The sequence below is a fragment of the Aspergillus clavatus genome, genomic scaffold (assembly GCF_000002715.2).
Source record: "Aspergillus clavatus NRRL 1 1099423829805 genomic scaffold, whole genome shotgun sequence".
Lineage (NCBI taxonomy): Eukaryota > Fungi > Ascomycota > Eurotiomycetes > Eurotiales > Aspergillaceae > Aspergillus > Aspergillus clavatus.
In genome coordinates, this window is record NW_001517094.1 from 2,248,527 (window position 1) to 2,268,438 (window position 19,912).

Here is a 19,912-nt window from a genome sequence, read left to right on the forward strand (position 1 = left end):
TGACGCATCAAAAGCTCGTCCCGGACCTCCCAAAGATGACTCCATGTGAGCTCCTTCTCCTGCCTGTGACTATCGCACCCAAGTCAAGCCATGTACTGGCCCAATGGAGTTCCGCGGGTCTATGCGATCAATGGCCCCGACATTCCTCCCATTTCAAATGATGAGATAGAGCAGGACGAGCAAAGAAACTCTGAAGAGGAGCAACTTCGGTCAAGTCAAGATGCCACGGGAGATCCACCCATATCGGACACGACCTGGGCCAATGAAGCCATTACTGGACTGTGTGTCTCCAGGAGCGGTCACATATTTGCGACGATGACCGATTTAACAATTGCTATCTGGCAGACTAGAGTATGAACCTCGTGGTGTTTTCCATTATCATCAAGTTCGAACCGGGCCACTGACATGCTCACTAGCCTACCGCCGTTGTTGCTGGAATTGCTCGCTCTGCTTCTTCATTAGAGACATATGGAGCTAATGTGGCTATCCTTATGCATCCGGACTCGACGATACTTGTTGTTCAAACGCTCGGCGGGTATCTACTTACTTATACCATTACGACTGACCCAAACACTCGGGTATATCAACAGCGCTTCGACCAGTCAGGTCAGAACCGACGTCAGCAGATCGCTCGTCTGTCTGCAGGGGACGATGCCAACAGTATCCGCGATGTCAGTATTCGGTTTAGGATGGCGATCAAGATTGAGTCAGGTATTGTCAAAGCGCTAGCCCTCGACAATGAGCTTGTTGTCGCTACAGTCAAGCCAGCGGCCATCCAATGTATTCGATGGACTCCTGATGCCAGCGGTACCCAAACTACGTCAGAGATGTTGAGTCGGGTTCTCAATGTCTCAAAGCGAACCTCTATCGTGGACATGGTGTACGACCGAGCTATAAATCTACTGGTTTGGGTGACCAGTGATGGACAGGCGTATGCTGTACAACGAGTGCTGGAGAATAGCAGCACAACAGAAGGTCATAAGAAACTTTTCCATGGCCACTGCTTTCACAACCCAAATAACGATGACGAGAAGGCAGTCAAGGTTGCCATCAATGCGCGGTTCTCTCTGATTACCGTGAATTGCGTCAGTGGTGATATCCTTGTCTACACAGCCAAAGACTACCTTGGAAATGTTCCACTATCACAAAAGCTCCAATTACCAGCATCACATACCGCTACCGGTAGCTTGAATTTTATGTCCTACTCTCCTGATGGATACTGTCTTTTTGCGGGTTACGAAAATGGCTGGACAACATGGAGCGTGTTTGGCAAGCCTGGTGGGAATAGCTTTTCAGTGGATCGATCGCTCGCTGCAACCAATTCTGAAGATTGGCTGAACGGAGTATCGAACGGATGCTGGATAGGTGGAGGCTCGGACGTTATATTGACAGCACAGAATGACCGTCGACTTTGGATTCTGGAAACCGCACGAAGTGCCCTTACAGGGTGCTTCTCGTCAGCCAATATGGCCAGAGGCCTCTTGCAGACTGGCACGGAGGTAATTCTTTATCGTGGTCATGACCTACCAGATCTTACGACAATATCTGGCAAAGACTCTTTGTGGCATCATGCGCAGTACCCACCAGAATATCTTCATTCTCAGTGGCCGATACGTTCGAGTGTCGTGTCCCAGGATGGGCGGTATATAGCTATTGCGGGGAGAAGGGGCCTTGCACACTATAGTGTGAACAGTGGTCGCTGGAAAGTCTTTGAGGACCCGAAGACCGAAAATTCATTTGCGGTGCGGGGAGGTATGTGCTGGTATGGGCATATCTTGATTGCCGCCGTTGAAAGCGACGGCTCCTATCAGGTTGGTCGTCCGGTCTGTCCTGTGTTCAGCTTGCAGAAATTGATTGTGCCAAACAGCTTCGTTTATATTCCCGAGAACTCCCTCTGAACAAGCATTCGATTTTGCACATCGAATACCTTCCCTCGCCTGTGGTCTTTATTGGGCCATCGGGAGAAGATTCCCTTCTCGTCTATACTTACGACAACATTCTGTACCATTATATCATTAATTCTATGCAAGCGCGCATTACCCTTGTCCCTGTGGGCCAAATTGCTTTTCATGGTATCGTGCGGGCACCTACCAGAGTTCGGGCCATCAGCTGGGTCCTGCCGGAAGATCAGATGCGTAAGTGATGTTCTGGCAGTTGTGTCGAGGCAATAAAGGTTGTTGACTTGCGACAGGAAGCGGAGATCCGTCTCAGGACGTCAAAGTGGCATCCGTGCTGCTCCTGGTCGACGGAAACATGGTTCTCCTACAGCCATCGTTGACCGAATCGGGCGAACTGAAATATGACATGCGAGTTATATCCCACGATGTCGAGTACTACATCTTAATGCGAGATCAGCTTTCATTTAATTTCGCACCCCCTGTGGACGAGTCTGTTCCGGCCAGTCCTTCGGCCGAAATCGCACTGAACACATATCACCGTGGCGATCAATCATTGCGAGACTCTCTCTGGATGTTCTGCGACAAGGAATTGCTAATCTGGGGCGATGTACATGAAGTTTTGCAGCGTGAGGAAGTGCCAAAACCTATTGAAGTTCCTCTTGACTTCTATCCTCTGTCGGTGCTCCTAAACAAGGGTATTGTTCTAGGCGTCGAGTCAGAAATGACTCAGAGACGCGACACCACTTTTGCCACCCTAAAGTTCGCTATTAGGGTATGGTCTTTTCTCCAATCTCTTGAGACCTCTATTGTGACATGAATACTGACAAGTGTACAGACTAACTTGTTCCTTCCATACGTCTTGCAACATGACCTTGTCCAAGGGGACATGTCGGCCGCACTCGTGCTATGTCAGCGTTTCTCACACTTGTCGTATTTCCCACATGCGCTAGAAATGCTCCTGCATCATGTTTTGGACGACGAGGTCGATAATGAGAGAAAGGAAAGCAAGTTGGATGACCCCTCCCAGAAACACGAGCCACTACTTCCATTGGTCATATCATTCCTTCAGACATCACTTCCAAGCCGAGTCTTTCTGGATATTGTGGTCCAGTGCACGAGAAAGACAGAGCTTCGGTCGTGGCGCACACTTTTTACCTACCTTCCTCCACCGAAGGATCTTTTCGAACAGGCTCTGAAGCTCAATTCGTTGAAGACTGCTGTTGGCTATCTGCTTGTTCTGCAAGCATTTGAAGACGAAGTAGACGACGACCACGAGGCACCGATAGAAGATTACGTTGTCCGCTTGATCGGCCTTGCATCACAGAAGGGCGACTGGGAGCTGTGTGGCGAGCTGGCACGGTTCCTGATTGCTCTTGATGCGTCGGGAGACATGCTTCGGCGCGCCATCTCGCGGGTGGGCTTGAGGATTACAGGTCAATCGACAACCGGGCTGAACTTGAACGGCTCAAGCGCCAGTGTCAAGGGACTGGGGTTGAGTATCCATACACCCCCGTGGCCAATGTCACGCACACCTTCTATCTCGCCGCACTCACACCAGCGGATGGACCAAGAAGACCAAGGGTCTACCGCGGACAACGGAACAGACACCCAAAATGCATTCTCTGCAGCTAGTCACTAGGTAGGAATGTACAATAAGCATTGGACCTTATTTATCAGATATAGTCAGGCGAAATCCAAGATCTCAAAAACCAAACATTCTCCGTTTCAATGCAGTTGTCAAAGTCTAGTAGATAAGGACATCGTTTCGTCTCATTGCGCGGCAGCAAACCCATCAGCCATAACACATGTCAAGATTCACCCAACGTATAGCATAACAGTGGAAAAAAAAAAGAAGAGCATCACAAAAGTAAAACCCCAAACCCTGAAACCCAAGCCAGCTCAGTCCCAATGGAACTTCCACAACCCATCACCCAGATAATGCCCCTCATCCATCACCACACCCTTCGGCTTGGCCTTCATCTCCTCCGTCCCCACCTTCAACGGCCCAACCAGACACACACTCTCCTTCCCCTCCGCCTTGACAGCAACCACCTGCCCTTTCTCCAGCGCATGCTCCGCATCAGGCAGTCGGCCACCAGGCGACGTCAGACCGGGCGCCATAAGCGCCGCACCGGATAACACGAACCGGATCGCGCCGCGGTCGATCTGTACCGTCGGCAGGGCATCCGGGTACGCGTGCAGCAGCTTCAGATGCGGAATCGGGGGCCCGTCCATGGGCTGGTAGAACAGCGGCGTCGATTCGATCGTGTAGAGCGTGGCTCGGTCCGGCCTGTAAACATTTTATAACCCCCGCCATTAGCATTGCCACTGTCTCCCCCTTGTTCAAAGCACATTGAGGCGGAAGGAGGGAGAAAAAAGAAAGAAAAAAAAAAAAGAGGGGGAAGGAGAATCGCACAGTTTCACCGCGTCGAGCTGTGCTTTCTTCGGCAGGATCTCATCGATGTACGGCTCGAAGCCGGGGTAGGTGTCGAGGAATTTCTGGCGCAGGCCGCGCTGCACCGAGGATTTGACTTTTGAGCGGCCGCTCGGGGGGATACTGTATTTCGATTCATTGCGTTAGCGCCTTTTTTCGGTTTTCTCTGTATGAAGCTGTCGAGTTTCTCTTCTTGTTTAGTAGCTTGTGGACTGTAAAGACAATTTCATCCCGCGGCGGGTTGGGCTGGGAGACTTTTTTTGCTGCGGCATGCAGGCGGATGGGATGCATTGTGTCCGCGCTTTCAGAAGATCGGGATCTGGAGTCAAGGGAACTCACTCTTTCTTGAACATTGTGATGACAGACCAAGCGATTGAGACAATGTGGTCCGGATAGCTGCGTGCTCCTGCAAGGATTCCTTCAACGGCCTCCGACAAACTGCGCAAATGGTATGACGCGGTCAACGCGGGGACGAGTTCTAGCTATCACGTGCTGATAAACGGATGGCCTCGTTTACAGGGCATCGGTCGGTCTATCGATGGATTCATCCGCCAGCTTGCACTCCGTGATATGGTCATACGGTTTTTCGGTTACTACAAGAGACATACTCTCGATACAGAGGACTCAGTGTGTTTCAAATTTTCATGATATTTCGGTGACTTCTACCGACTCGGGGGAATCACATATAAACCCAAGCAAGGCATCAGCCAATATAAGCTATATTCAAGTACGATTGATTGATCTAGCCCTTGGCAGCACCGGCCTTGATCAGGAGGATGTCACCATCCTCGACTACGTAGTCCTTACCCTTGGTCATGACCTTGCCGGCAGCCTTAACTGCAGGTTCATCACCAAGCTCACGCAGGGTAGCGTAGTTGTAGACAATAGCCTGGATAAAAGTCTTCTCGAAATCTGCGCGGGCAAATTAGCACTCTGTTTTCTCTCAAAACAAGAACAGAAAAGATGACATACCGGTGTGAATGACACCAGCGGCAGCGGGAGCCTTGATACCCTTGCGGATAGTCCACTGACGGACTTCGTCCGTACCGGTGGTGAAGAAACTGGCCAAGTTGAGCACCTGGCGCATGGTCACGATGACCTTGGGCAAAGCAGACTTGGTGTTCAGATTCTTGCACTCCTCAGCGGCCGCGGCATCATCGCCGAAAGCAGCCAAGCGCTCCTCGAAGCAGACGGAGATGGGGATCAAGGGATCACCAGTAGAGTTGGTCTTGATCCATTCGAAGACCTTGGGAAGATACTTGTTCTTCTGGCGAATGTAATCCTTCTCGCTCAGGTTGACGAGGTAGACAACAGGCTTAGCGGTGAGCAGGAAGAGAGGGTTGATAACCTCAACCTATTGTATCATCCAGTTAGTCTCCTGAATGCACAAGACCGGCAAGGACAAAACGTCAAATTGTGTGCACATAATCAGATAGGACATGATCTCATGGCAGCCTCTGCGTTGTATTTAATTGAGGCTGCTCGACGAGCTGGGTTATTCGAGCAATGCTCTTATTCATCATATGAAGCAAGGAAAAGGAAAGATAAAAAAGTAAAAAAATAAAAATAGATAAAACGTACCTCCTTGGGGGCCCATTCACCCTTGCGGACATCATGGCCGTCCTTCAGGAACTGAAGAACCTTGGCCACAGTGGCTTCCTCCTCCTTGAGCTTCTTCATCTCCAGAGACTGTCCACCGCGCCGTGTCTGCTTGTTCAAGTTCTCGAGCGCCTTCTCGACAAACTCGATATCCTTGATCCGCAACTCCTCGCTGATAATGTTCAGATCACGGACCGGATCGACATCACCCTCGACGTGGATGATCTCCGCATCGTCGAAGCAACGGACGACCTGGAAGATGGCATCGACGGCACGAATGTGAGACAAGAAAGCATTGCCCAGACCAGCGCCGGTGGAAGCGCCACGGGTCAGACCGGCGATATCATACACGGTCAAGTTGGCAGGAACCTGCGACTTGGGCTTGTAGTGTTCGCACAACCAGTCGAAACGCTCATCAGGAACGATGACACGGGCTTCTTCAGGGTCGATGGTGGCATAGGGGAAGTTGGCCGGGTTACCCAGCGACGACTTCGTGATAGCCTGGAAGAGCGTCGACTTGCCGACGTTGGCCAGACCAACCTAATCAAGGAGCATGGTTAGAGGATGATTGACTTTGTTATCTTCATCAAGATGCGTAGGACTACATGGTGTGTGTAGGAATGAGGACAAGAGAAAAGGGAAGATTTTTCTCGAGGGAGAAGTGTGATATAAATACCAAGGGAAGAAGGGGAGAAAAAAAAAAGGGAGGCTGGGCAAGAAATAGGGCAAAAAAAAAAAAAAAAAAAAAAAAAAAAAAGAGATAGTTCGGTGGGGTCAATGCTCACATACGATACCACTCTTCAGGTTGTTTCCTGGACGGCCCAGCAGGACCTTCTCCTGGACAACGGCCTTTTTGGGAGGCATCTTTTTCTTCTTCTTGCTGGAGTAGTTTCGGCGGCAGGGAGACGAAAAAGGAGAGAACCAGGAATAGGAGGAGTAAGAAGGCGAGGAATGGAGACGCGAGGTAAAAGCAGAACCAGCTGCGGATCGTTCGACACGGAGGGGTAGAGAAAGGAAGAGAAAGACGGAGGGCGGTGCGGGAGACGTGGTGAAGATTTGCCCACCGAAAGTGGGCAGGATGATGGTGATTGGGGGAGGAGGGCGAAGAGCTCAAGGGGGTACGTCAAGACTCAAGAGGGTATAGAAAAAACTTCGATGGGATGATGCAGATGCAGGATATGATGCAGTATCTGATGAACGACAACAACAATGGCTTCGTCTATCTCTTCTTTTCTCTTTTTTCTCTTCCGATCTCTGAGAGTTTGTCGTGCTGTTGACGCTGTTGATTCTTTTCTGCGCGTCCAGATTTTCTGCCTGGCGTTATCTCACCGCCCACATGACTGTCAAGAGCCCTGCTGGTTATTTTACAGTGTTATGGTATCTTTCATACCATATTATACGCCCGCGGTAATTCCCTCTTTGGGAAGATCAGAAAGGAGTATACACCTTGCCAGGTCACTAGGTTGCTAGGTCACTTTATCTAGTAATTATTAGTCCCCTACTAGTAGCTAATATTCTTCTTTTAGTAATAAGCTTATTAGGTAGTAAGTTTAAGATTACTAAGTTATTATTATTATTTTTTATTTTTTTAAATTATATATATAGTTCATATTAAGATTACTAAAAAAAAAAAAAAATTCTAATTTGTTATAATGGTAGTCGTAAAACCACAAAGGTGGTGATGGATTTTATTAATAATTAAAAGATGATTTATTTTACTATAGCTTCCACTATAGGGATATCTTATTATATTATATGACTCCTTACTATATATAGTAGTAGGACTATAATAATATCCCTATCACATATAAGGCAAAGCCTAACCATAATTTAATAGAAAAAAAAAAAAAAAAAAAAGGAAATATAACATTAGTCTAATAGAATAATTTGTAGGGGAATAGGGAAAGGTTAAATATATAGTAATCTAGTAGTAAGGTAGAATATAGTTAATTTAGAGATAGGGTCTAGATAATTAACTACTAAACTTATAATAACTAATATTAAGATTCTTTTATAATACACAGGATAGTTCCTATTTATTAAGTAGTATATTAAGATACTTATATTTATTTATAGAGTAGTTAAAATACTAGGCTTTAAGGTTAAGAAGTAATTACTTAATATATTAAATAAAGAAATATTTAATAATAAAGTCTAGTACTATTATAAGAAGAATATATAATATTATAATAAATTTATCTTAATAATATTTAGTAAAGTCCTCTTCTAGTACTTTAGTAAACTTAATATTATATTTAAATAAATTTATTTATCTCTATTCATCCTTAAATATAGTATTAATATTCTTCTTTAGAATTAGGTTAAAGACTATATAGTACCTATTAAATATTTAGGAAATATATTTAGCTATAATCTAACTTTTATAATATTTAATTACCTAAGTAATATACTATCTTAACCTAATATATAGAATATATATTATTATATAGGTAGGGGTTAGCAGCCTATAAATAATATCTATAATTTAGTATTATTATAAATATTATTATTATTTTTATTCTTAGTAAGGGCCTCTTCCTCTTATCTAATAATATAGATAGCCTTTTCTATCTTTAATAGGGCTATCTTAATTTTAGTAAGTTATATAGAAACCTAGATCTTAGTAAGGAGGTTATAAACTCTATATTATAATATAATTTAAAGGATATTATTAAGTCTATTTATATGTTATAAAAATAGAGACTTTAAATTATTCTATATTATCCTAAACTAATCTATAGTGGTAATATTAATATTAATAATCTAATATATAAAAAAATTAGGATATTAGATATAAGTTTATTGAACTAAAGAGAACTCCTAGTTATATCTATATATATAGTAGTATACTATCTCTAGAGTAAATCTATCTAACTTATATTTTATATTCTTCTTATATTCTTTAAGGAATTCTATAGCCCTATTAAGATTAAATAAATATTATATATAGGTATGGTTTAGGTAGATATACTTAGGCTTAATAAGATAGCTACTAAAGTTAATAAACTTATACTAAGGTTTAATTAGCTTTAGGTATAGGAAAATAGCTTTATATACTAAAAAAAAAGACTAAATATAGTATATAAGTAGCTTTAAATACTCTAATTATACTAATCTTTATAATAAATATATATATATCTCTCTAAGTTAGGGGCTTATTAGGGATATTAAATAGGATCTTAGTTAATAGTCTAGCTTTTATTAGGAGTCTCTTAGAGAGAAAGTATATAATATTTATTAACTTAATTAGATATTTAATTAATACTCTAATTTTATAGATTTTAGGCTTCTCTATATTATTTATAATAGACTTATTATCTTCTTAATTATCTAGCTTAATATTAGTATTAGCTTTAATATAACTATTATTAATATTATTAATTAATTTAGAGTATTAAAGTATTTTTTTTAATTTTTTTTACTAGTTTTTACTTTTACCTTATTCCTTGTTCTCTTTCTAGGTATTATATTCTTTGTATTAAGACTAGTATATTGTAAGACCGGTATAATATCTGATAGAAGATGGTAATAGGTCAGTGTGAAGGGATCATAAGGTTATATTACTATTAATAGGAGAACTAATTACTAGTCTATAGAATCTTCCTCTGCTAGTAAGGTTTTATACTAGGCTATTATATACTAAACTAGCCCTACTATTTACTAGGGTATGGCCTTAGTGCCTTACCTAGCTTATTTAATAGAATTATTCTCTAATATTATTTTTAATAATTATCTTCTCTCTTTATAGACTATAGTCCTTTAGTTAATTTTACTTAATATATAGTCTCTGATTCACTAGCTTACTAAATATAGATTAATTCTCTAGGTTCATTAATAGCTATATAACTTCTAATTAATTAATTTATCTTAGGGTAGCTGGTTCTATAGCTCCTTTATTAAGTATAAGGTTATGTTAATCCTATAATATTTTCTAATTAGTTATTATAGTAGAAGCTTATAAAGTTATAGATTTTCTATTATTCTAGTTATTTAAATAGCTTTATTATTACTAATTCTAGCTATTTAGCTTAGAGAGGTAGAGCTCTTAGTTAGTTTTCGTAATCTAATTAGCTAAGGGTCTATTAGTCTATAATATTTTATTATTACTTTATTATTCTCTATAGCTAAATAGGCTCTACTTATTAAGGGTATAGTTGAATTATATCATAAATATATATTATAATATATAAGGAGGTCTCACCCCCTATAGATTCTTTTATAATTATTTTAATTATCTTTATCTTTATCTTCTCCTATAAATTAGTATTAATTACTATTTTTTAATACTATTTTTTTACTTTATTTTATATCTTTAGTTAAGATGCCTACTAAGTATATTAATTTTCTTATTAAGATATATTAAGTACTACTAATTCTAATTAATTTAGCTAACTTTTAGGTATTTTCTCTATATAGAAACCCCTATCTTTATTATCTTTAGGCTAAAATCCATAACTCTAAGATTAGGTACTATAATTATTAGATAATATCTAGCTATAAATAAAAGGCTTATACTATATGCTTCTATACTAAGCAGAAGTATATTTATATATAGTATTTATTAATATCTTTTTATAGTATTTTTATTAGGTTTAATAGCTATATTAATATTATATAGGTCCTATAGATTCAAAAGTAGTAGATTATTACTACTCTCTAGGTCCTATAATCTTAATAATATTAGGCTCTTCTAGCTATAGTCTTAGATATCTAGACTATTATAGCTTATACTATAGAAGACTCTAACTCTAATATAGATTTTATTAATACCTCATCTATCCCTAATATTTCCTTATTCCTTATTATTATAGTTATAATACTAGCTTTATTAACTTCTTTTCTGTGAGATCACTAGGTCTCACATATAGAATATGACTAGTATGAAAGAATAGATACTGCATAGCTTGGATTTCAAGAATTCAGATACTTAATGTAAGGCCTCCTAATAGTATGGTATAAGAATGCTAGCTGGATTCTAACAGACCATAAGGCCAAAAGACCAACATTACTATGAGTTACTAGATAACTTATAGATCTAGACCTATATAGTAGCACACTAGATAGCTAAGGTATCTCTCTCTTAGAGATTCTTATAACTACCCTCCCCCTCTTAAGGCTTTGCCTTAAAGCCTATCTCTAGGGAGCAGGTCTTATACCTATTAGGCACCTCCAGCCCTCAGCTACAATAATATCTATATATCTAGCCCCTAGGGGCAGTCTTACAGCCACCATCTATTAGCTACCCTAAGTAATTAAATAAGATCCTAAGTCTATAAGGTCACATAGCCCTACTAAGCTAGAAAATCTATTCTAACCACTAGCTCTAAGAATTAATCCCTTAACCACCTGGTGACTAGTAACTTATAGTAAATTATAAGAATGCTAGCTAGATTCTAACAGACCATAAGGCTAAAAGACTAACATTACTATAAGTTACTAAATAACTCACAGATCCAGACCTATATAGTAGCGCACTAGGTAGCTAAGGCATCTCTCTCTTAGAGATCCTTACATATGGTGAAGATATCCATCTTGCCTATGTGAGGGTATCTCTTAGTCAGCCCTTACTAAGCAGCAGGTTAGGTAAATTCTCCCTTATAGAGGAAGAATCCTAACCTAGTATTAATCTACTTAATTATCTAAATTCTTAAAATCTAAGCTATATAGTATCTATTCTTTTATACTAGTTATATTCTATATATAAGACCTAGTGTTCTCATAATTTTAATACTTAATCTATTATAACTAGTCTATTAGAAAAGATAATAGCTAGTAGAGCAGGCTTATAAGCCCCTAAAGGATCATAGAATTAAAAGGATATCTCTTATAAAGTAGGAATTAATAAACCCTATAAAGAATCCTTAGGATCTCTAGAAATAATCTATAAGAAAAGGACTATAGAGGCAGGGCTTATTAAGTTCTTATAGATAAAAAGAAAGGAGGTTTAATACAGAACCTAAAATATCTTATAAGACTAAGATAAAGATATAAATAAAGGATAGGAGACTAGTACCTCTATCTTAGATCTAGAGAATATAGATAATAAGGCTCTTATATAGAGACTATAAGGATCTATAATCCGCGACAATTAGAAACTAGTGTGAAAGGAGAATGACTATAAATAGATTTAAATATAGGTGTCCTTATTTAAAGAGATTATCACTAAACTCTAAAGTTTAGTAATTACAGGCAGGGTTTATATCTTTATAGGTTATATAACTATTTACATAACCTCTTATGAGGAGCCTTCTCATCATTAGGTTCCTCTACAAAGGTAGCTTTAATATAATATATAATAGACCTTTATAATCCTTATAACTACCCCCCCCCCTTGAAAGACCTTAGCCCCTAAGGTCTACCTAAGGTTCCTTATTTATAATAGGGTGCACTAATAAAAACCTTTATTTAGTAAAAACCCTTTTTTATAGAGAGAAAATTATAAATAATAAAAAAGGTTTACTACCTCCTTCTTTTATAAACTTATATTTATTTATCTTCTTATAAAGGCTTAGTTATAGATAGACCTCTTTAACTATAATATCTTTATTACTATTAAAATCTTCTTATAATATATTTTAGGTTTATATTACTTATTCTTATAATACTTCTAAAAATCCCTTAATAGCCTTATTATATAAAATTTCTATAGAGTAGGATTTAAAGTAATAGTAATTTTTATAAAGTATATAAGCTCTTCTTCTCTTTATCTTCTATATTTTTTCTAGTTTTTATTATAAAAGTTTTAGTAAGAGATCTTCTATAATTTATAATATTTAGAAAGAGGTAATTAATATATTATAAGATATTTTATAAAAAAATATCTTTTTATATCTTCTTTTTTATATCTTTATTTTTATCTATCCCCTCTAATCTCTTAGAGATAAGTAAAAGCTTATAAGTCTATAATATTCTTACTAATAGTTCTTATAAAAGAAAGAGGAGATAGTCTTTATATTATTATATTATTTATTATATCTCTTCCCCTTATATTTATTACTACTACTACTATTATTAGGCCTACTGCTACTACCCCTACTAGGCCTACTACTACTACTCCTACTACTACTACTATTATTATTACTACTATTACTATAGCTCTTCCTATCTCTCTCTCTCTTATTCCTATAGGGGCCTTCCACCCCCTAGATAAGGTTATATATAAACTCTTTTTTATTAACCTAATAAGAGTATGGCCAGCCCTTATTATAAGGGGAGCCTTTATCTTTAGGCTACTACTATCTTTAATAAATACTCCTAGGGCTAGCTAGGATGCCCCTATACTTATTATTAATAGTATTATTATCTAGGCTTCTAGCCTAATAATAAAGCTATTCTTAGATACCTAGTTCCTTCTCTATTTATAAAGGAATCTAGTAGTAGTTATAAGGCTCTTATCCTAGATAGGATTATAATCTTTATTAGACTAGGAGTAAATATAAATTACTAGAATCCTACTTTACTTTATTAATTAGTATAGCTTTAATATACTTAGTTAGCTAGAAGTCTATATCTAGCTTTATAAGGCTATTCTTATAACTAGAGCTAGGGTAAGACCTTCTACTAGCTAAGAGTATAGTATTTATTATAATCTAAGTATAAGCTTAATATTTATAGTATATATTTCTAGTAGGCTAGCTAGAAAATATAATAACTATCTTTATTATAGCTATAAGAACTATTTTTTTTAAGTAATCTTAGATCTAGTAGCTATCTTCCTAGCCCTATAAATTATATTATACTTATACTTAATATTAGGTATCTTTATAATAGTAGATTTAGGAGTTAGGGATTTTTATATTTATTTTATTTATTATTTTATTTATTATTTTATTTTTTCTTTAATAAAGATAAGTTTCCCCTCCTTATAGGATTCCTTATATAATCTTTATAGATCTATAGGTAATATAGATCTTTTATAGATTCCTAAGTATTATCTTCCTTAGTATATCTCTTTTATTAAATATAATACTCTATAGATTACCTATCCTCTTATAAGTCTAAGATTACCTCTAGGTAGTATTTATAATCCTCTTCTATAGCTTTATAAATAAGAAAGTATTTCTATAAGTTTATCCTTTCTATCTTCCTATATTTATAAAGTATAAAGATATAGAATATATTATATATTTTAAGGCCTAGTAATAGATTTATATAATAGGCTAGATTACTTATATATTCTATAATTTATGCTGAACTAGTATTTAACTAATCTAACTTTATAGTTTATCTAATCTATAATATATTCTTAGTAAAGATCTAGACTTAGTCTCCTACTTAAAATATCTTTATAATATATTTCTTATTATAATATTTTATTTAATAGGCTTAGGCCATTACTAGAGCCTCCTTTATATATTTATAAGTATATTTTAGATTAATTAGATTCTTTATAACTAACTCTTCTATAACCTTACTTTTTAGTTAGTTTATAAAATCTATTATTATTATATAAGGATTAATACCTATAATTATATAAAAAGATATATTCTTAATAGATGCCTAGTATATATTATTATAGATAAACTTTATAATAAGGAGATAGTTAATCTAGTCTTCCTAACTAAAGTTAATATAGGCTTATAAGTACTATTCTAGCATATAGTTTAAGTATTTTATTTAGCTATCTATCTATAGGTAGTAGGCTATAAAAAGACCCTTATAAATTAGGAGATAAAATATAAAATCTATCTAAAAATCTTTTATAAAGATAGAACCCTAGTCTATAATAACCTTTTCTAGGATTCTATAAAGTTAGTAGACCTTATAAATAAGACTTATTACTAACTTCTCCCTACTAAGGGTAATCTAGATAGGTATAAAATAGTCTATCTTACTAAATTAGTCTATTACTACTAAGATACTATTAAAAGCTTCTTATAAATTTACTATAGAAGTACTTATAGAGAGATCTATAATTAGATTTATAGTAATTTAAATCTAGATATCTATAAAGATAGGTATAGACTCTAGTAAGCCTTATTATATATTCTAGATCTATTATAATTCTTAGTATACCCTATAAGCTATATAGTATATATAGATAAAGTTCTTTACTTTTAGCTATTAAAAATATTTTAGAACTAATTCTTTTATTCTTTATTCTATAAAGTAGTATATAAAGAGGTTATTATAAAGTTTTATAAAAATATTTAATCTTAAGTTATAATAAATTAAAATATAAAGTAAGCCCTTATAATAGAGGAGCCCTTTATAGCTTATTTAATATAATAATTTATTTTTTATATAGTAAGATTATAATAATTTCTTTATAGCTTCTACTTCTACTATATAGATCTTCTTTATAAGTTTATCTTATATAAGTAATCTTAGTAATAAAATCTAAATTTCTATAGAGGAATCCCTTATATAAGGGCCTAGCCCTTAGATATCTTTATAGATATTAGCTTCTTAAGTTAGTCCTTCTTATAAATTTATTATTCCTTAGATTAATACTATATAAATCTTTTATTTTATATCCTCTAGGGTGTTTATCTTAGTATATTTCTTTTTATAAAGTATTAATTATTATTTTAATATATTAAGGTCTTTATTCTCCTAGCCCTAGATATTAGTCTTTATAGCCTCTCTCTTATAATTAGCCCTTTATAAAGATCTATCTATAGGGTTCTTCTTTCTTATATAGAAGACTATCTTAAAATTAAATACTATAAGTATTTATAATTATCTTACTTATTTTTATAATAGTTAGGGTATAATCTTAAAGTAATAAAGATTATTATAATTAGTAATAACTTTAATAACTTTTTATAAACTTTCTAGGTAGTAGTACTACTCTCTAAAGAATTTTATTATTATAAGAAGTTCTTAGTTATAGATACTATAATTCTTCTCTATAAGTTATATCTTCTATAAGAAGAAGACTACTAGTTATTAATAATCCTCTTTACTTAGCTATAATAATATCTTATAGATAGTATATCTAGATATATCTATTTCTATTTATAAGTAGTATTTCTTATAAAAGTAGATAAATACTATCTACTTTATAAATACTTTCTTTAACTTATTAAAAATATTTATTACTTCTAAAATTAAGAACTTCTTTCTTAGAGTCCTTCCTTTACTCCCTAGGTATAAGGATCTATAATCCGCGAGAGTTGGAAACTAGTGTGAAAGAAGAATGTTTATAAATAGGTTTAAATGTAGGTGTCCTTATTCAAAGAGATTATCACTAAACTTCAGAGTTTAGTGGTTGCGGGTGGGGTTATTATCTTTATATGTTATATGACTATTTACATGACCTCTTATAAGGATCCTCCCTCCAGGTAGGCTCCTCTGTAAAGGTAACTTTACTATAGTATATAAAGGACCTTTATAATCCTTATAACTACTCCCCCCCTGGGAAGACCTTAGCCTCTAAGGTCTATCTAAGGTTCCTTATTTATAATAGGGTGCACCAGTAAAAACCTTTATTTAGTAAAAACCCTCTTTATAAAGAGAAAATCATAAATAATAGAAAAGGTTTACTACCCCCTTCTTTTATAAATATATTTTATTTATCTTCTTATAAAGGCTTAGTTATAGATAGATCCCTTTAACTATAATGTCTTTATTACTATTAAAATCTTCTTATACTATATTTTAGATTTATATTACTTATTCTTATAATACTCCTAAAAATCCCTTAATAGCCTTATTATATAAAATCTCTATAGAGTAGGGTTTAGGGCAGTAGTAGTTTTTATAGAGTATATAACCTCTTTTCTACTCTATCTTCTGTATTTTCCCTAGTTTTTATTATAAAAGTTTTGGTAAGGGACCCTCTGTGATTTATAATGTTTAGGTAAGAGGTAGTTAATATATCATAAGATATTTTCAGAAAAATATCCTCTTATACCTCCTCTCCTATATCCCTACTATCACCCATCCCCTCTAACCTCTTAGAGGTAAGTAAAGGCTTATAAGTCTGTATTACTCTTACTAATAATCCTTATAAAAGGAGGAGGAGGCAGCCTTTACACTACTACTACTGCCTGCTGTGCCCCTCCCCCCCGCGCCTACTACTGCTGCTGCTGCCACCACACTGCCTACTGCCAGGCCTGCTACCACTACTGCCACTACTGCTACTGTGGCTCCTCCCACCTCTCTCTCTCTTGTGCCTGTAGGGGCCTTCCTCCCCTTATATAGGGTTATTTATGGCCCCTTCTTCATCAACCTAATAAGAGTGTGGCTGGCCCCTGTTACAAGGGGAGCCTCTATCTTTAGGCTACTACTACCTCTAGTAGATACTCCTAGGGCTAACTAGGATGCCCCAGCACCTACCACTAGTAGTATTAATACCTGGGCTTCTAGCCTGATAGTAGAGCTGCCCCTAGATGCCTAATTCCTCCCCTGCTCACAGGGGAATCTAGTGGTAGTTATAGAGCTCCCACCCTAGATAGGATTATAACCCCTATTAGGCTAGGAGTAAGCATGGGTCACTAGGACCCTGCTCTACTCTATTAACTAATATAGCTTTAGTATACCTAGTTAGCTAGGAGTCCATGCCTAGCTCTATAAGGCCATCCTTATAACTAGAGCTAGGGTAAGACCTCCTACTAGCTAGAAGTATAGTGCCTGCTATAACCTAAGCATAAGCTTAGTATTTATAATATATATTTCTAGTAGGCTAGCTAGGAAGTATAATAATTATCTCTACTATAGCTATAAGAGCTACTCTTTTAAGTGGCCTTAAGTCTAATAGCTATCTTCCTAGCCCTATAAACTATATTATACTCATACTTAATATTAGGTACCTTTATGATGGTGGGTTTAGGAGTTAGGGATTTTTATATTTATTTTATTTATTATTTTATCTTCTCCTTAATAAAGATATATTTCCCCTTCTTATAGGGTTCCTTATATAATCCTTATAGATCTATAGGTGGTGTAGCCCTTTTATAGGCTCCTAAGTATTATCTTTCTTAGTATACTCTTTCTATTAGATATAATACTCTGTGGATTATCTATCCCCTTATAAGTCTAAGATTACCTCTAGGTAGTATTTATAATCCTCTTCTATAGCTTTATAGATAGAGAAGTATTCCTATAAATTTACCCCTTTTATCTCCTTATATTTATGGAGCATAGAGATATAGAATATATTATATATCTTAAGGCCTGGTGATAGGTTTATATAATAGGCTAGGTTACCTATACATTCTATAATTTATGCTGGACTAGTATTTAACTAATCTAACTTTGCAGTTAGTCTGATCTATAATATATTTTTAGTAGAGATCTAGACTTAGTCTCCTACTTAAAATATCTTCATAATATATTTCTTATTATAATATCTTTTTTAGTAGGCTTAGGCCTTTACTAGAGCCTCCTTTACATACTTATAAGTATATTCTAGCTTAGTTAGTCTCTTTATAACTAACTCCTCCGCGACCTTACTCTTTAGTTAGTTTATAGAGTCTATTACTATCACGTGAGGGTCAACACCTATAACTATATAGAAAGGTGTATTCTTAATTAATACCTAGTATATATTATTATAGATAAACTCTATAATAGGGAGATAGTTAACCTAGTCTTCCTAACTAAAGTTAATATAGGCTTATAAATACTATTCTAGCACACTATTTAGGTGTTCTATCTAGCTATCTATCTATGGGTAGTAGGCTATGGAGAGCCCCTTATAAATTAGGAGATAAAATATAAAATCTACCTAGAAACCTTTTATGAAGATAGAACCCCAGTCTATAATAATCTTTTCTGGGATTCTGTGAAGTTAGAAGACCTTATAGATAAGAGTCATCGCTAACTTCTCCCCACTAAGGGTGGTTTAGATAGGTATGAAATGGCCTATCTTACTAGATTAGTCTACTACTACTAAGATATCATTAAAGGCTTCTCATAAATTTACTATGGAAACACTTACAGGGAGATCTATAATTAGATCTATAGTGATTTAGATCTAGATACCTGCGGGGGTAGGTATAAGCTCTAGTAAGCCTTACTACTTACTCTAAGTCTATTATAATCCTTAGCACACCCTATAAGCTGTATAGTATTCACAGATAAAGTTCTTTACTTCTAGCTACTAGAAGCACTTTAGGACTAACTCTCTTATCCTTTATTCTGTAAAGTAGCCTGCGAAGGGGTCATTATAAAGTTTTATAAGGATACTTAGTCTTAAGCTATAATAATCTAGGATATAGAGTAAGCCCTTGTGATAGAGGAGCCCTTTATAGCTTATCTAATATAATAATTCATCCTTTATATAGTGAGGCCATAATAGCTCCTCTATAGCTTTAGCTTATACTGTATAAATCTTCTTTATAAGTTTATCTTATATGAGTAATCTTAGAAGAAGAGCTTAAATTTCTATAGAGAGGTCCCTTATATAAGGGCCTAGCCCTTAGATACCCTTATGGATACTGGCTCCCTAAGTTAGTTCTTCTTATGAGTTTGCTATCCCTTAGACTAGTACTATATAAACCTTCTATTCTATATCTTCTAGGGTGTTTACCTTAGTGTGTTCCCTTTTATAAAGTATTAACTAATACTATAGTATATTAGGGTCTCTACTTCTTTAACCCTAGGCATCTGCCTCCACAGCCTCTCTCTTATAGTTAGCCCTTTATAAGGATCTATTTATAGGGTTCTTTTTCCCTACATAGAAGACTATCTTAAAGTTAAATACTATAAGTATTTATAACTACCTTACCTATCTTTATAATAGTTGGGGTATAGTCTTAAAGTAATAAAGGCTATTATAATTAGTAATAACTTCTATAACTTCCTATAAACCCTCTAGGTAGTGGCACCACTCCCTAAAGGATTCTACTATTATAAGGAGTTCCTAATTATAGATACTATAGTTCTTCTCTGCTAGCTGTATCTTCTGTAAGAAGAAGGCTACTAGCTACTAATGACCCTCCTTACTTAGCTGTGATAGTATCCTATAGATGGCATACCCTGATGCATCTATTTCTATTTATAAGTAATATTTTTTATAAAAGTAGATAAGTAC

The 19,912-nt window shown here is 35.8% G+C and overlaps 3 protein-coding genes across 3 annotated transcripts, besides 14 other annotated features; 1 reads left to right on the forward strand and 2 right to left on the reverse strand.

The window, feature by feature from the left end:
* Window positions 1-90: 90 nt before the first annotated feature.
* On the forward strand, window positions 91-3,537 carry ACLA_025680 (RIC1 family protein; the record flags this gene model as incomplete). Its single annotated transcript, XM_001269276.1, has 5 exons — window positions 91-351; window positions 417-1,811; window positions 1,868-2,139; window positions 2,196-2,670; window positions 2,734-3,537. The coding sequence occupies 5 exons, from the start codon at window positions 91-93 to the stop codon at window positions 3,535-3,537; spliced, it is 3,207 nt and encodes a 1,068-aa protein (XP_001269277.1).
* Window positions 3,538-3,797: 260 nt separating this feature from the next.
* ACLA_025690 (translation machinery-associated protein 20) lies at window positions 3,798-4,685 on the reverse strand (the record flags this gene model as incomplete). Its single annotated transcript, XM_001269277.1, has 3 exons — window positions 3,798-4,188; window positions 4,315-4,455; window positions 4,672-4,685. 3 exons carry the CDS (start codon window positions 4,683-4,685, stop codon window positions 3,798-3,800), a joined length of 546 nt encoding a protein of 181 aa, XP_001269278.1.
* A 389-nt stretch (window positions 4,686-5,074) lies between these two features.
* On the reverse strand, window positions 5,075-6,795 carry ACLA_025700 (YchF/Obg family ATPase; the record flags this gene model as incomplete). Its single annotated transcript, XM_001269278.1, has 4 exons — window positions 5,075-5,244; window positions 5,305-5,686; window positions 5,914-6,471; window positions 6,721-6,795. 4 exons carry the CDS (start codon window positions 6,793-6,795, stop codon window positions 5,075-5,077), a joined length of 1,185 nt encoding a protein of 394 aa, XP_001269279.1.
* Window positions 6,659-6,687: a microsatellite.
* Window positions 6,659-6,688: a microsatellite.
* Window positions 6,796-7,768: 973 nt separating the features above from the next.
* Window positions 7,769-7,793: a microsatellite.
* Window positions 7,794-8,416: 623 nt separating this feature from the next.
* Window positions 8,417-8,455: a microsatellite.
* Window positions 8,456-9,225: 770 nt separating this feature from the next.
* Window positions 9,226-9,311: a microsatellite.
* An 886-nt stretch (window positions 9,312-10,197) lies between these two features.
* Window positions 10,198-10,225: a microsatellite.
* Window positions 10,226-12,753: 2,528 nt separating this feature from the next.
* Window positions 12,754-12,787: a microsatellite.
* A 135-nt stretch (window positions 12,788-12,922) lies between these two features.
* Window positions 12,923-13,023: a microsatellite.
* Window positions 12,973-13,022: a microsatellite.
* Window positions 13,024-13,721: 698 nt separating the features above from the next.
* Window positions 13,722-13,765: a microsatellite.
* Window positions 13,730-13,763: a microsatellite.
* Window positions 13,766-16,949: 3,184 nt separating the features above from the next.
* Window positions 16,950-17,020: a microsatellite.
* Window positions 17,021-18,175: 1,155 nt separating this feature from the next.
* Window positions 18,176-19,159: a mobile genetic element.
* Window positions 19,160-19,504: 345 nt separating this feature from the next.
* Window positions 19,505-19,912: part of a mobile genetic element that runs on past the window's edge.